Source organism: Lepisma saccharinum, chromosome 17, assembly GCF_977018435.1.
Source record: "Lepisma saccharinum chromosome 17, izLepSacc3.1, whole genome shotgun sequence".
Lineage (NCBI taxonomy): Eukaryota > Metazoa > Arthropoda > Insecta > Zygentoma > Lepismatidae > Lepisma > Lepisma saccharinum.
The window spans coordinates 8,854,477-8,871,223 of record NC_139245.1 but is presented as its reverse complement, the minus strand read 5'-3'; the positions used below and the strand labels follow the sequence as shown (position 1 = coordinate 8,871,223).

General features: G+C 38.1%; 1 protein-coding gene across 1 annotated transcript in view; it reads right to left on the bottom strand.

Moving 5' to 3' along the window:
• Window positions 1–16,747, bottom strand: part of LOC146001508 (leukotriene A-4 hydrolase) — a 43,480-nt gene that overhangs the window by 23,616 nt on the left and 3,117 nt on the right. The window contains exons 2-7 of the mRNA XM_083138896.1: window positions 11,332–11,447; window positions 10,758–10,897; window positions 4,922–5,033; window positions 3,901–3,969; window positions 911–1,141; window positions 340–480 (exon numbers count right to left, since the gene is read on the bottom strand). Of these exons, the coding sequence (XP_082995022.1) occupies window positions 340–480; window positions 911–1,141; window positions 3,901–3,969; window positions 4,922–5,033; window positions 10,758–10,897; window positions 11,332–11,447 (809 nt within the window). The remainder of the gene's footprint in view (window positions 1–339; window positions 481–910; window positions 1,142–3,900; window positions 3,970–4,921; window positions 5,034–10,757; window positions 10,898–11,331; window positions 11,448–16,747) is intronic.

Genomic DNA, 16,747 nt, shown 5'->3' with positions numbered 1-16,747 from the left:
TCAAGTCTTTCCTTGGCGGTCAACACTGACGACGAGCTGAAAGAACCTGTTTCCAACTGGTTGAAGACACAGGCGGCAAATTTCTATGAAGAAGGTATACAAAAACTTGTGCCACGCTATGACAAATGCCTGCAAAATTTCGGCAGTTATGTGGAAAAGTAGTTTAAGAGTTGTAGAATTTTGTGCAATAAATAACTTTTCTGTATCTGTACACAATTTAATTTTATTACCAAACGGAACTTACTTTCTGGACGTGCCTTGTAATAACTTTCTGGACGTGCCTTGTAATAATATAAATCAACAGTTTGTATATTACACAGTACGTAAATAATGGTGTACCAGAACTGTAGGTGTTACGAAAGTCAGACATGGATTCTCCATTCCTCCATATGGAAAAGATGGTGGCAGCACAAGCAAATCATAAATTCCCCACACATATGGACCACAAATTTCCTCAGCAGTACTTAACATTTTTTCAGTCTGCAAAAGATAATGTAAAATGAATTAACATTAATGTAATTTATTACGACAATTCTTCAGAGAAAAGCAAACCATAATTTCGCATGATATTAAAGATAATATCAATAAAAAGATACAGATTTTATTAAATATTCTTGCTACACCATACTATCAGTTTCATAAGGTACAAATCTGAATATTAGATGATATGTCCATATGCATTATTGATGGTTAATTATAATTTTTAAGAATGGCATGTTTCAACCACTAACTACTTTTGGTCTACATAAAAGCATGTGCAAAATTCTAGTGAAAAACAAAATGAAAAGGAAACAAAAAATTAGGTTAAACCCTACGAGATCCAAACTGCATGTTTCTGCAAAGTTCAGTCTACCTCAGTTGATAAAAGTATCAACAATTTTCTAAAATAATCTAATACAAACTCAAATACCTCTGCAAACTCATACGCTGCCTTGTCAACATACTCCTTCTCCGACCAGACATGTGAGCGTGGCCCAATTTTCCTAGACTCTAAATGGCCAACAGCTATTGCTATTAGATATGAAGGGATGGGAACCTTCTGATTAAATTTGAACAATTTCTTCTTTCCAGAATCATGAAGAACTGGTTCTCCTTCCCTTGGAGCACTCATTAGCACAACTAATTCTGCAGGTGCAGTAATCTGTAACACAAGTGTATAAATAAGCACATTAGGCAAGAAATCTGACTTCCAAATGACCATGTATACGTTTTGGAAGCAACAGATAAGGTAATCTGCATAATCCAAATGCAGTGAAACCACGATTTTATGTGTTTCTAGCAACAAAAGATAAAACACGAAAGACATTCAAATGCAGATACGGAATGATAGTAAAGTTGATTTCAGAGCTTATAATATATCAAAAGAATTATAATAATGGGGAACAAAATAATATGAAATCCCAAAAGAAAAATCAAGCTGTGTAGTGAAAATCGATGGGGGATTAACACCACCTCTGGTGAGGGGGGAAGGGAGGACAGCTTTTAGCTACTGTTTGTTAGAACAAGCTCTGAGTGGGGTCTGTAGGGTAACAACGTCAAGCACTGTAACATGTTTACTTAGTGTAAATGGGTTGCTTAAAATTAAACTGCAATAAAATGTACTCTATTCACAGATTAGAGGTTGATCACTCTCCTTGATCAATCTCCAAGTGGCCCAAAAGACCAAACGAATGCTTGTAACTTCCAATAAATTACGGAGAAGTAGTAGGCTTGACAAACAATATTTTATATTCATTTATCATACTCTTCCTTAATAGGCAGGTTTTCCACTACAATGTCGACACTTTCTGATCTTGCACTTTACTTAATATTATCTGCTATCTTTTTTTACCAGATCATTCGGCGTTAACCTAGATTCCAGTCATCCCTATTCAGTTTCTTATTTCTTTCCTTGCATATACCGTGCGTTCATTTCGATCTGCAGCCGAGAGATCGGGAGAAGCATGGCGGGCGGCACTCACGGAGATGCCGACATTTGCGGCCTGTAATGCCCGCTTATTTTTATGGACATATGCAGACATTTATATAAATATTGCAAAACGAGCACTAACTTGTGTTATAACACGCAAAGATTCTTCTGTAATTCATCACACAAATCAATACGCTTTAGAAATGATGTTAAGAGCCACAGATAATAAAACATTTTAATCATAGTTTTGACCAGTAACGTCCTGCTTAAGTTCATATACTTGAAAGAGTTTTGTGCCGATGGGGATCGTTTGGAGGTTTCGAATGTGCAACACTGTATCAAGATTACGCTGCAGACGAAACAGTCAAAAGTCAATGGTTTTTGTGAGCTTCCTTGCAATCCGAAATCTCCGAGCTCGAGTTTTTGTTCCTTCACGACTAGATTAAGACAGAGCTGTGAATATAGTGGCGAGCAGATGTATACCAAGAGAGTGTTAATTTCGTACTGTGCGCAAGAGTGTTATTCTTGGTTACTTGTCGTTACTTTTGTTATTGCAGTGTGTGTGTTGTGTCAGTGAGACGATTGGAATGCCAGCTCAAGTTTCACTTTAGAACAAAGAATTTTTATGTATGACACTTACGTGAAAACAGACTCGTGTCGGGAAGTGTGTAGGCAATTTGTACATAAATTCCCAAGCGTTTCACCTCCACATAGAGATACGGTTAGACATCTTGTCCTTAAATTACGATAAACTGGATCGTTAAATTTTAAAACACCTAAGCAAAAACGAGTGATTCTAACCGAAGCAATGTTGTATTACCAACCACGGTAATATGATATACTAAATCAAGTGGGTTCGATTTTATACAAAATTATCATTTAATCCATAACTTAGAATATACATACAACATGGCTAACTCCATGCATAACAATCCAAATCAACAAAACAATTGAACATCAATATTCAAGGATATAATAACATCATAGATGTTTCACAATCTAGCTACTGCAAGCAAAACTCGATGAAATTGGTGCAGCGTTAGAACGTTCTCCAAACAAACCTCTACGCCGTGTTTCACAGGAGATGGGCGTGTCAAAATCATCAGCACATACAGCCACTAAGGTACAAAAATTAAAACCGTACTCTTATAACAAAGGTTAGTGCTAGTTTTGCAATATTTATATAAATGTCTGCATATGTCCATAAAAATAAGCGGGCATTACAGGCCGCAAATGTCGGCATCTCCGTCAGCGCCGCCCGCCACGCTTCTCCCGATCTCTCGGCCGAAGATCGAAATGAACGCACGGTATTAGCAGCCTCATACACGTTTCTATTTATTGGTTTATTTTCTCTTCTAATGAAAATCAAGCTGTTCATGGAAATTTTTATTACATAGAAATTTATAATCAGCAGCAACTATCAAGTTAAACATGAAATAATATAAACATAAATAATAAATAAAAATCCAAGTGCAAAAAATCATGTGCAATAAGTTATTTTCACGGACTCCAGCCCTCTAAAAGAAATAATGCATTTACGTTCCTGTAAAATACTGTAACTTTATGAGGTACAAAATTCAGATTTAGGTTGGTGCATTTTTATTATTCTGAATATTTTAATACCTGTGTAGTTGAGGGAAGAACAGGAGTGAAAAGCATGTAACTAATTGAACACTTCATGTGAAAATTATTTTTAGTGATGCTTTGTTGAAATTTATACAGAATTGGTACCTAGATGTGAAATATAATATAATATGCCAAATAGTTACTAAGACTAAAGGTCCAACTTTGGATAATCATACTTATGTGAACATTGAACACTCTCAGAACTTTAGGAATGAAGAATTAATCAAGTTGGCTACTAAAGAATTCTGATGTCTTCTTAATTATACATTACAGGTCAAATTTAAGTTATGACTTGCTCACTTTTTACTAACAATCAAACTATATGCAAAGAAGAAAGTTTACCAATTAACTGTAAGAAACCTTACCTCTGCAGTATATGTAGCCTTCACAGATGGTGTATCTTGACATGGCACCATCGCTCGACAATGAATTGCCTACGGATATGAAAAATTTATCTAAATTATTATGGTTTAGAGGTAATATAAATTAATTATCACAAACATGTACTTTATGCTTGATTATCATAACTAAATACTGTAATAAATCACATGTACAAAAAGTGCAATGTCATAGTATTTGCAGCACAATGGCACCCAAGTCAGAATGTGGGCTCATCTAACACTTGCAATGCTCAGTTAGTGTGGTTCGGTTGCTTGCCTTAAGTTAAAAAATAAACACATATTTTAAATTCAGAAACATGTTACATGTAAAAATTACTAAATAAACACATACAGTATTTGGAACAATTCTGATAGTCTGATTCTAAAACTGTGTGTAGACTCCTAATTCTGATAGTCCGATTCTAAAACTGTGTGTAGACTAACAAGTAAGTGTCACTTCAGTGAAAATATCGGAACATTTTGAAACCAATTCATATTGTGTTGAGTGTAACACAAAAGATATTGATAAACTTCTATTTTACAATACTTCACCGTTAATATGTTGAACCATCTGATATTCTTCAGTATGCCATATCTAACCCATTTCCAGATGGCAAATCCCACTACACAATATTAGCACCTTTCAATTCCTATATTGTAAACCAGTTTCTTTTAATCACTTTTTAATAATAAAATAATTTCATTTTGCCGTGATTGTAATTGACAATTCAGTAAGAAAAAGTACATAACATTTAAGCACAGAAGAACAGTATTTTTTTTTGTTGTTTTTCCACTTGTCAATGATCTGGTATTTCGTTGCAAATGCTCTCTCTAAATTTGGTTATGATGAAAAATTTGAGTCCAGAAAATTTACACTTGGAATAACTTGCATTAGTGCCTGTACATACGATTAGGACAATATCAAGTTTTCAAGTGACATGATCAAACATATGTAAACTTTAAATTTAAACACAAATCACACATACACAGACTGTTCAATATTCACCTGACACTGACTGAAGACATATGGGTATTTCTGTCCTGCAGTCTGGGTAGCTTCAAGCCACTGTAAAGCACTAGATGTAGGAGAAGTTTCATATGACACACTTAATACACACCTAAAACAGAAAAATGTCGATGTCATAAAATAAAAAGTAATATTCACCTCACAATGACTAAACATATAAGGATGAGTCTTCCCTGCAGTTTGTTCTGCTGTCAACCACTGTAAAGCTGTAGATTTCTCAGAACATTCATAACTTATACTTAACAGACATCTGAAACAAGAAGAGTATAACATTTGTTAAACGAAAGGTGATATTTTACATCAAGTGCAGTCAACACCATTAATTCAGACCATAGTGGTGCTCAGCAAAGATGAGAAAGTCTCTCTGGCGCTGCTGTCCTGTGGGCAACTTGTTTGTTGGATGGTGGGGTCGGGTGGGAGGTGGGGGGTAGAAAGGACTGCTCGATTTCTAACACCCTTTCAATGTTGCCAAACTTACATGGACGAAAGGTCATTGAGTCAGGGCCGGCGCTAGTCATTTTACCACCCTGGGTGGTGGCAGCAGGTGCTGCTCCATTTCAACCCCCCCCCCCCCCCCATCCCCGTCATTACGCAGAAACTGGAAATTGAAAATCGATACATTCCCAAGTAAAACATCAAACTATAAAATAAATATTGAGACTCGTTACGCTATTTCAATACTATTAAGCACAAAAGGATATCTCGCTCGACCACACTCAAACTTGAAAAAATGCCACACTAATTTTGTATCCAGTCAATCAAGCTACTAAGCGAGCTTTCGAGAGCTAACGTCACTCTCATCTTCAGGGATTCCCTTCAATCCCTGAAGATGAGAGTGAGGTTAGCTCTCGAAAGCCTATCCGGAAATCACCTGGCTGATTGCCCAAGAAAACCTCTTCAAATCGTTCTTTCTTTTTAAAATGTAAGCTGTGTGTATATTTGATGGGTTATTTATTTACATAAATATTGTTTATGCGAACCTTGCCCCCACAATTTTTTCTTAAGTTAGCGCCTCTGACCTAGTCCACCAAATCGTTGATTTGAGAGCAGAGGAAAAGAAGGATTTCCCCCAGATTCTCGTGGGCTGCCGTTCACCGGGTCAGAAACAAGTGGGGGTGGATTTTAGTTCGCATATTTTCCGGGGGTTTTCTCTTCTTTGCTGAGCAGTAGCAATATACACATTGGGGGGGGGGGGATAATCTGGGCTTAATACTTTGTTGGACAGTTTATTTGAAAGACATTAATAACATTGGTTAGAACGACTATTCGCAGATAACTACAGGCAGCATATTTTGTTTCTGATGACAACACGAAATGTGAATTATGACATTGTAATGTTCATTTTTCATATATTTGGAAGGTATGAGGTGTATTTTCCTATTATTTTTTGTCATGAAATAATGCAAAATGTGAAATAAACTCAAACACGAAATCGATTTTACATTTTCCCACATTATACATTTGATGGTCTCAGCCTAGGAAAATGTTATAAATTTTCCTGGACTTTATGTTCTCCTGTAGGGCCTCCACGATGGCGCAGTGGCAGCATCTTTGCCTTGTAATCAAGGGGTCCCGGGTTCGATACCCGGTGGAGGCACAAAGTGGTTTGGATCCCACTTTAAACTGTAGGTCCAGTCCCGATTAGCCTTACTGTGCAAAAAGTGTACTTAAAACACTAATTCAATCAATCAATCAATTTATGTTTTCCTGCATTTTAAGTTTCTTCAGCTTGGTCCCATGAAAAATATAAAATTGAGGTTCCACTGTATCCCATTCTAAAACAAATCACAAACCGAGACATTTAACAAATTTCTTGTTTGTTTCTTCAATGTCACATTCTTGTAAGATATACATTGACCTCTGCTTCTTGGAATTCCAGTGGGCCTGAAGATACAAAGGGGAAGTTTGTCATGCATTACCATTTGTTACTTGCTTTATAATATGCTGATGCTTGCGAACACTATACACACATAATACCATGCTGAGAGTTTTCATATCTTCACATCAATCAATATACAGGGTGTGACAATATATCATGAACAAACATTCAAAGGGTGTATACGACGTAACATTGTGCACGTTAAAGGCTCATTTCAACACTATGAGCTTTCGAAAAGCATTTCTAACCTGTACATTTGCAACCATGTGATAAGAGTTTGACAGTTTGAGTACTGAGATGAAGTGATAAAATTTTTAGCAAATTATAAATTGTCAACCAATAAAAAATCATAAATTATGCTATGAAACATGTGTGGCAGGATTTAAGGAGAGGGGAGCTAAATCCTGCAATTTTACACTGCTGGCATCATAATGTTTCCAAGAAGACTTCTCCAACAAAAATAAATGGTGGTAGCAGCCACAAATTTCTATGCATATACTTACTTACTTAATCTGTCCTCTTCTACCTTGAGGTGTAGATGTTTTGCAGAATAATGGCCATCTGTCCCTGTCTTGCACTTCTTTCCAGTCGCTGCCCCTTACTTCCACGGCTCTCACTACATCGTCTTCCCACACTTTTCTAGGTCTTCCTCTTGCTCTTGTCCCCTGCATATTTACTTCGTAAACCTGGCTACGTGCATTCTCTTCATGTGACCAAACAATCTTAGTTGGCTCTGTTCTAGTAAGTGAGGAACTCTCAAACAATTTCTTATGGTTTGATTTCTCACTCGATCTCTTCTTGTCTTTCCTTCTATCTTACGCAACAATCTCATTTCGATTGTCTGTAGTTTACTTTGGTGTTTTGATGTCAATGTCCAGGACTCCCAGCTGTGCAGATTCATGGGAACGTATATGGTTTTATACACTGCTAGTTTTGTTGACTGTTATTTCCTTTTTATTGAGGAAGTTTCTCCTCGAAGGCAATAAATACGTGTCCTGCTGCTTGTATTCTGCTGTTAATTTCATTGTCTATTTTACAATCTTGCTGTAGTGTTGCTCCCAGATATCTGAAGCTATTAACATGTATCTAAATATATCAGTTTGATATTACGTGGAGATAGGTAATTTATTCTGATACACTTACTATTCATTTTTCCGTGGAAGTTTTTATCAGCGATCGATTTCGCCACTCGTCTGGTGGCTTCGTGATCTGTTCACGCCTGACGAAGCCACCAGACGAGTGGCGAAATCGATCGCTCATAAAAACTTACGCAGAAAAATGAATAGTAAGTGTATCAGAGTTAATTAACTATTAACCTGTTAAAATTCTTGATTTCCAAGGTATATTTTATGCTCTATCTCTTCTCTATTATCATGGTCTTCATCTTTTTATTTATTCTCATCCCATATTTTAGGAGTTCTTTATTCCAAATTTTCATGTTATATTGTATTTGGTCTAGGAATTAATTTGTGCGCCTGGACAAGAGATGGCGTAACGAGCGTATCGTCCCACAGTTCCGTGTATCCACACATGCGTTGAAAACTCCTGTCAGCGCGCATCGTTCGTAGTATAGGGCAGTTGATTGACGCGTCAACAACAGCATTTTGTAGTCAACTGAACATGGTGCAGTTCGTGCCAGATAAAGTGTTTTTGCGGGGTGTTCTGCTTCATTACTTTAACATGCAGAAAAGTGCTACCGAAAGTCATCGTATTTTGGTGGAAGTGTATGGTGACCATGCACTAGCTGAGCGAATGTGTCAGAAGTGGTTTGCACGGTTTAGAAGTGGCGATTTCAGCCTGGAAGACCAAGAGCGACCTGGACAGCCAAAAAAATTTGAAGACGAAGAATTGAGAGCATTGCTCGATCAGGATTCGTGTCAAATGCAGGAAGAACTTGCAGAAGCATTAGGCGTTGATCAAACAACAGTTTCCAAACACCTCAAAGCCATGGGAATGATTCAAAAGATGACACATTAGGTTCCACATGAATTGAAAGACAGACGTTGAAAGACGAAAAACCATTTGTGAATTGCTGCTTCAAAGACAGAAAAGAAAGGGGTTTTTGCATCGCATTGTTACTGGCGATGAGAAGTGGATCCATTACGAGAACCCGAAACGAAAAAAGGCCTGGGTGAAGCCAGGTGAACCAGGTCCATCACAACCGAAACTAGATATTCACTGAGTAAAGGTTATGCTGTGCATATGGTGGGATATGAAAGGTGTGGTGTACTATGAGCTGCTGCAACCGGGTGAAACTATTACTATTAATGAAGATATTAATGAAGAACGTTATCGACGACAATTAATGCGTTTGAAGCAAGCTCTGGCCAGGAAATGACCAGAATGGGAGAACAGACATGATAAACTTATTTTTCAACATGATAACGCTCGCCCACATGTCGCAAAACCGGTCAAAACCTATTTAGAAAATGTCGGATGGGAAGTTTTACCCCACCCGCCGTATTCACCACACGTTGCTCTTCGGACTACTACTTGTTCGATTGCATGAATAACGATTTGATTGGACAGCGGTTCACTTCTTCAGAAGATATCGAAAAATGGATCTCTGACTGGATCGCTTCAAAGGATGAGGACTTCTTTCGCCACGGAATCCGTAACTTGCCTGACAGATGGGTGAAAGTGGTGGCTCACAATGGACAATATTTTTCTTAAGGTATTTATGTATTTTGTGTTTGAACTACAGCTTCAATGTGTGCGTAACAACTGCACAAATTAATTCCTAGACCAAATAGATTTATCTCAGAGCTTCCTAAAATTAGGATATCGTGTGAATATGCAAAATGTGACAGTTGTACTGGCCTCATGTCTTTATATTCTAGCTGTAACTTTTTTGACTTTTTTGTTACATTCTTTTATGACTTAATCCACCAATATGATGAAAAGGAGGGAACTGAGTATACATCCTTGTTTCAAACTCCTCTGATTTAGCATTTCCAGTGGTTGCAGGACCTTGTAGTTGGTGGTGGGGCTTGCATGCTCTGAAGCAACCTAACGGTCAACGGCTCCAATGGCGGAAGAAGATGGATGGTCATTACAACGGCAGAGGAGGCGGGTGAACCAGAGGAGTAACACCTCTTTATAAAATATGGTTCAGCTGGCTCCGGCTGATAGTACCATGTAAGGGCCCCTTGCCAGGGTTACGGTGAAGTCCTCAACGGCAGATGCGGCGGAGGAGTCCTTTGGTACGGCACAGATGGCGGAAGAGCCAACCTTCCTCTTGGGGTTTAAAATAAAGAGGGAACCCACTGCCTTGTGGTGAGGTGGGATCACCAAAGGCTAAGGAAGTACACCCTGACAGAAAAACTAGCAGGCCAAGGGCTAGGAGGGGAGACATCTCAAATGGCTTTGGACTCGGGGGGCTGACAACCCACTAGTCCGAGAATATCTTGTTACAAGCAAACAGAAGGATGACGGATGGATGACAACGTTGGCGACCAGGAAAGGGAACAGGATTTTGAAAATTGGAACTTGGAATGTGCGTGGAGTGTATGGTAAAGAGAGAACTTATGAGAGAAATAAATAAAGCAAAACCAGATATACTAGCAATAACCGAAACTAAAAAGAAGGGGAGAGGATGTGAACAGATGATGGAACCAGAAAGTGGGAATAGATATCTTCTATTCTACTCAGGAGTGGACATGAACCAACGAGCTAAAGCAGGAGTAGGCATAATCATACCAGAAAGATATTGATATTATATAAAAGCCTGGCTGCATATATACAGGATAGAAAATGTAGTTTTCAAGGGCTTATAGCATCCAAACAAGGACCTAATGAGTAAAACATTACAAAGAAAAGTTGTTCCTCTTGAAGTCCTCCACTCGCTGTGAAAGTTCTGTTGATGTTGTAGAGTGACACCCTGTGTAAATATGGTAATAATAACAATGATGATAGTAACGATAATAACCAACCTACTTTTTACTCATTACTTCTGGTAACTGAATTTTTAATTTGGAGCCAAATGTACCAACTGGCGGGCTCACGCTGAAGTCCAAACTCTTGTTGGAAGCAAGGCTTATTACATTCTTTATCTTCAGATCTCTTGAATCTAGTATCTGTAAGAAAGAACAATGCATAAGTATCACATGGTTGGATATGATAAATGTTACGTGAACATGTGGAATGAATTTTATTTACAGCAAAAGCTATCAAATCAATATTTTGGAATTCTCAAATCAGCTTCTGAATTTTTACAAGTTCTACCAACTTATTTCACATGAAATCTGATTAAGTATTGGCATTACAGGATAAAACCCAAAAGTTTAGTTTTAAAAGTGGGAAAAAATACACTTGTCATTTATAATCAACATGCTTTTGCAGTCTCTCATTAACTAATATTGTCAACAAAAAACCATAGATTCACCATTTCCACTTTACAGAGTGATAATGAAGTTTTATTCAACCTTGTTTCTGGTTTGAGAACATTATCTTGCTCAAAAGTTGCAGTTTCACTCTATATATATATATTTTTTTTTTTGTAGATACTTACTACATGATTTACACTGTCAACATGCTTCTCCACTGTCAAAATGGCTTTGCCTGACAAGATTTTCTGTTCAAAATTAACATCCAGCAGAAGTTGAATATGTTCCACAGAAACTTCATCTGGAAAATGAAACATTACATTACTTTCATGCATTGTTCCTTAAAGTACTACATTCTTTTTGTGCATCTTACTAGGAATTAAAATTTTCATAAAATTTAGCTTGTTCTTATCTCATTTACTATCTTTCGTGGGAAGCTTGTGAGGATCTTCCAGGAATTTTGTAGTACAGGGCTCTTTTGTTAGGGGAGCGGTTAATATCTGCATTTCACTGTTTCTTCTTTAGATACATTCGACATTTTTGGAGGGAGGGGAGATAGAGGTGCGAGGGAAGAATATCTGCAGCAGACCTTCCTTGAGCAATAATGGTATACAAGAGCATCCTAAATGTTAACCACTTTTCCTATATTTTTACTATAAGAAGGGCTCTGGTGTAGAACATGGTAAGTGACATTTTGGTCATTTCCAAGTTCATTAAGAAAAAAGGTTATTAGAAGCTATACTGTAGATAAATTGTTTTCGTGTTGTGTTTACCAATTCCAGAAGGCTTCACTAAGTCCAATGCAAATTGCATGACATGGCAATTTCACTCGAAAATTGAAGAATGGTACATTGTACTTTGTAATTCAAAAATTACCAAAATGTCACTTACACGTTTTGCACCCGAGCCCTTCATATGAATGTGGTTTCTCAGCAGTATCTGGAGGCACAATGGGAAATACATTGAATAATAACAAGGTGTTCTCTCTCTCTAAAAAATAAGTTAAGCAAGTAGGTTCAATATGAATTATCATTTTAAAAAGTATTACTTTTGATTTACTTTACTTTTGGTTAATTGCGAAGATGGAGATGAGTGAAATAATTAAATTGATGAGGGGACACTCACAAAGAACACACCCATGCCCAGGCTGGAATTTGAACCAGGGACTCCTGATGTCATAGCGAAAGTATTACTTTCTTGATTCCCTTAACCCCCCCTGGCAACTACAGTTTAAATCAAAGTTCTCATGGATTCCAAAAATCAGATTTATGTGCGGGTCACACAATATTAACCTTATGACTAAAATAAGTAATGGCTCCAATTGTTTTATGATTTTTCAAATTCTTCTAGCAGAAAGACTAATTATCGTAGAATTTTGGCAATCATTGTCACATGAAAACTGAGCCTTCCTTAAAGTAATGAGTATTGTTTGGGTTTCGAAAAAAGTTATTCCTGTTGGAAAAAATAAATTAAAATACATTATGCAAGCATGGATGCTTCCTATGGACAAGGCATTCTCCGTTGATAGAAGCAACAGTCAGTATCGTAGACTACTGGTGTAAAGTAAATTAGAACCTTCCTGAAACTAATCAGAACAGTTTTCATTTCGAAAAAGTTTAACTTATAGTCAAAAATAAGATGTCAGAGGTACCTTGCGAGTTTTGCACGAATGACACATTACACAGACTACTACCGCTATTCCACTCTTCCTGAATGTTCGCAGGAGGCTTTCAGGGGTTTTGTGTTTCAGATCAGCAGTAGTGAAATCACTAGTAGAAAGCATTTAGGGATCTTATTTTAATCCTAAGAGAACTAAACCTGACCCACCTAACCAAACCACGAAAGCATTCAATGAACAAAATCTTCAAACATTTTTGCTGCAAGAAGAAAGTACACATCTGACCACCACATGGCAAATGAACACATTCTGTGAAGAGATACCAGAAACCCCTTCATATCTCACAAGTGACCTAGGTATGTGGGGTAGTTCATAACTAAGATGAAGGTACACGAATGGCTGTTGATTAAGTACAGAAGTATGTAAAAAATGCATATGTAGCATGATGAAATTGCAATAAAACAAGAGGAACTTAGGCCCTAAAATATTACTCTTAATTATAAAGATTGTTCTTGAAAGAAACATGTACAAGTTAATAACAAAACAGAATAACTGTGTGTTTCAGTATACTAACCATTTGAAATGTAAGAATATAATGAAAACAGTTGTGCTGGAAATTGTAAAGACCGCCATGTTAGCCAAATTGCACTTGTATATTGGAATATATCTTATTCGTAAGTTAAGAACTTGGATTAAATTAATTATACTTAATTGTTTTCATAATTCATGTATATTTATGTCTTATCTTATGTTATTATATTATTTGCATATTTTGCAGTATTTAATTTTATAGGCTAACAATTATCCCAAATAGTATATGCAACATTTTCATTATTTCTATCTTTCACGTAGAACTTGTTTGATTGATTGATTGATTTAGTTTATTTTACTTCGCGTTTTGTGCCTCTTGGCTAATTTGCGAAGATGGGGATGAGTGATGAAATGATGAAATTGATGAATGGACATTCACAAACAACCAAGCTCGACCGGGACCCTTGGCATCGCAGCACGATGTGCTAACCACTCGGCCACAGGGTCGGGCATGTAGAAATTGTTGTTTTAGCACATATCACATGTTGTTGTTGTTGGTGTTTTAAGTCCACTTTATGCACGGTATGGCTAATCGGGACTGGACCTACAGCTTACAGTGGGATCCGAACCACTTGTGCCTCCCCCGGGTATCGAAGCCGGGCCCCCTTGATTACAAGGCAACGACGCTACCACTGCGCCATGGGGGAGGCCCTTTAGCACATATCACATACAGGTAATGGACAAAATAATATGAACACCAATGCAATTGCAGAAAACTTGCATTAGTAGGGGGGTTGCCCCCCCCCCCCCCCGCCTGAATGACTTGTATCCTATGTGGGATAGACAAATAAAGATCCTGTACAGTGTGAACTGGAATACGTAGCCACTCCTCGCACAAAACAGTCAAGTTCCGAAAGTGTCATTGGAGGTGGAAACCGATTACGCACTTTGGCCTCCAAAATACCCCACAAGGGCTCAATGATGTTAAGATCGAGGGACTGTGGACACCAGATGAGATGTTCTACCTCATCACTGTGCTCATCAAACCATGCATCAAAGCACCTAGCAGTGTGAATAGGGGCGTTATCATCTTGGAAGATGGGGCATGCATCGGGAAACAAAGTCTGAACCATGGGATGGAGGTGGTCACCTAGGATGGTGCAGTACTTCTCTGCGTTTGATTCTCCCACGGAGGACAACAAGTGGGCCAACACCATTCCCAGATATAGCCCCCAAACCATCACAGACCCCCCCCCCCCCACCATGTTTCACTAAGCAGTCAATATAAAATGCTTCAGCAGGAGTTCTCCACACATAAACACGTCCTGTGGTCTTAAATAATGTGAAAGACGATTCGTCTGACCATATCACATGTTTCCATTGCTGCTGTGTCCAATTCTTGTGCTCTTGGCACCACCTTCTTCGTGTCACTGCATTACGTGGAGTCACCAACGGTTTGGGGATGGCAACTCTGCCATGAATGTTCACAGAATGCAGCTCCCTTTGAATGGTTTTCGTTGATACAGGGTCCTGGAGGTGATTGTTCATCTCTGCGGTTATCTGGGACAGACGTTGTCTTTCCATGTTGTCTGTAGGCTGTCAGAACAGTTGACACTGTGCTCCGTGCTACACCAACATGTGTAGCTGTTTTTGTCACAGATGCTCCAGCCAGGCGGGGATAGCTGGATCAGGATAGCTGACTGCTCGCATGCAACTCTCACACCAGCTTCTGATAAGACTGATATGTTTGCTTTCATCGCCACTAGATGGTTGAAATCTCTGCTGAGCGTTGTTCCTTTTCCACGACAGCGTATATAGGCCTTTGCAAACCAAGGTGTTCATATTATTTTGTCCATTACCTGTAGGTTTCTTCTTAATATCAATTTTTGTTCAACAATGGACAAGATTGAAGTAATTTAGTCTTAGTTATATATCTGTAAACTAAATCTTTATTTAATCATTTTATGTGCAAGGGCAAATATGTATTATTTTATAAAATCAGTTTTTATTTGTTGTCCTAGTTTAATATTATAACATTATAGCAAAGCAATTCTCTCTCACTTTCAATAAATTAATGTTATCCTTTTGGCTCTTTATTTTAGGAGTGGGGAATGACACTTCGTGTATTTAGCAACTTCAAAAGTTCCACGTTGGCATTCTTATTTGTTGCCAACTTTGACCAAAGCTTACTATCGCTAATTAGCATTAATCTGACATATACATTATCAGCTTTTCCTGTGTTGTTTTCATGTTGAGTTGCTGGCATTGTATAAAAGAACAATCTGTTATGCTGTGTCTCCCGATTGGGGTAAGAAGTTAAGGTCTTGCATATTCTGTCGTGACAAATTTTACTAATCACTGCCTTCGAGTAAGCAAGACGCAACATATCATTTGTTTTATTTGTGCAAATAAGTATGAAACCCGATACGGCCATTAAAGTTATTTTTGACATTGTAATCTTGAAATATTTGAATTTTATTTGTTGTGACGTGTCGCAATTCGGTGGTTACCTTCCTGGAGGAATGGGGATCGTCTTAATCCCAATCCCTGGGTGAGAACTGTTGCTTCCAACTGTCTAGCCGGAGCAAGGAGCAGTGTGTTGCCAATTTGTGGCACCATGCCCTGGAGTTATGAATTTATGAATGTGTGTGGCACGTTACAATATTCATTCAACTGGTTAATCGAAATTTATAATACTGTTTGACCAGCTTTTAGAGCATGACCAAAGTAGCCGAGTCCAGTTGTAAATTGGGGGAGTTCGCGGAGCCGCTTCTCTGAAACGCAAGTGTCATGTGGGGAAAGAGATCAATGTTGCCAACCGGAGAATATTGGCACACAAGATATTGGAAGTGCTCTGGCCGTGGGGAGGCGTGTTTGCAACAAAACGCGGAAAGACGTGAAGTTTGTTCGTGTGCGTAGTGTGTTTGTGGGGAGTTCTGTATGTGCTTTTGTAATGATGGAGACAGGACCATCAAAACGTTCTGGTGTTAAACCACTATGCAGCACGTGCAAACAGATGGTGCACAATGTGCTTGCATTCTGCCCCCTGCTGTGGGGGCATCCTGAAATTTTATATAATAGCAGAAATTTCACAGTTAATGTCCCTTACAAAAAAAAGAAAAAAATTATTTGCGAAACAGAAATCTGGTTCCCAGTAACATCATGTAACGACGTCTGCAATAATAAGCAGTGAAGTATTGTCTCAGCCAAAGGGGCCGGAGTAACTTGTCATATGGATCCCCTCTGAAATGAAGAATTAACTTACTTGCTCCGCAGATCGATAGGAAAATATCCCTCATCTCATACCATTATAGCTACGCAGTTTGTCGTAAACTTAGTGTAGTATGTCAGTTGTCTACGGTTATGAATCCTGTAGAAGATTCAGCTGCTCAACCAGTAGATTCCTTATTGCTACACAATAAACATCAAACTCTGTAATCCATGACCTTTTA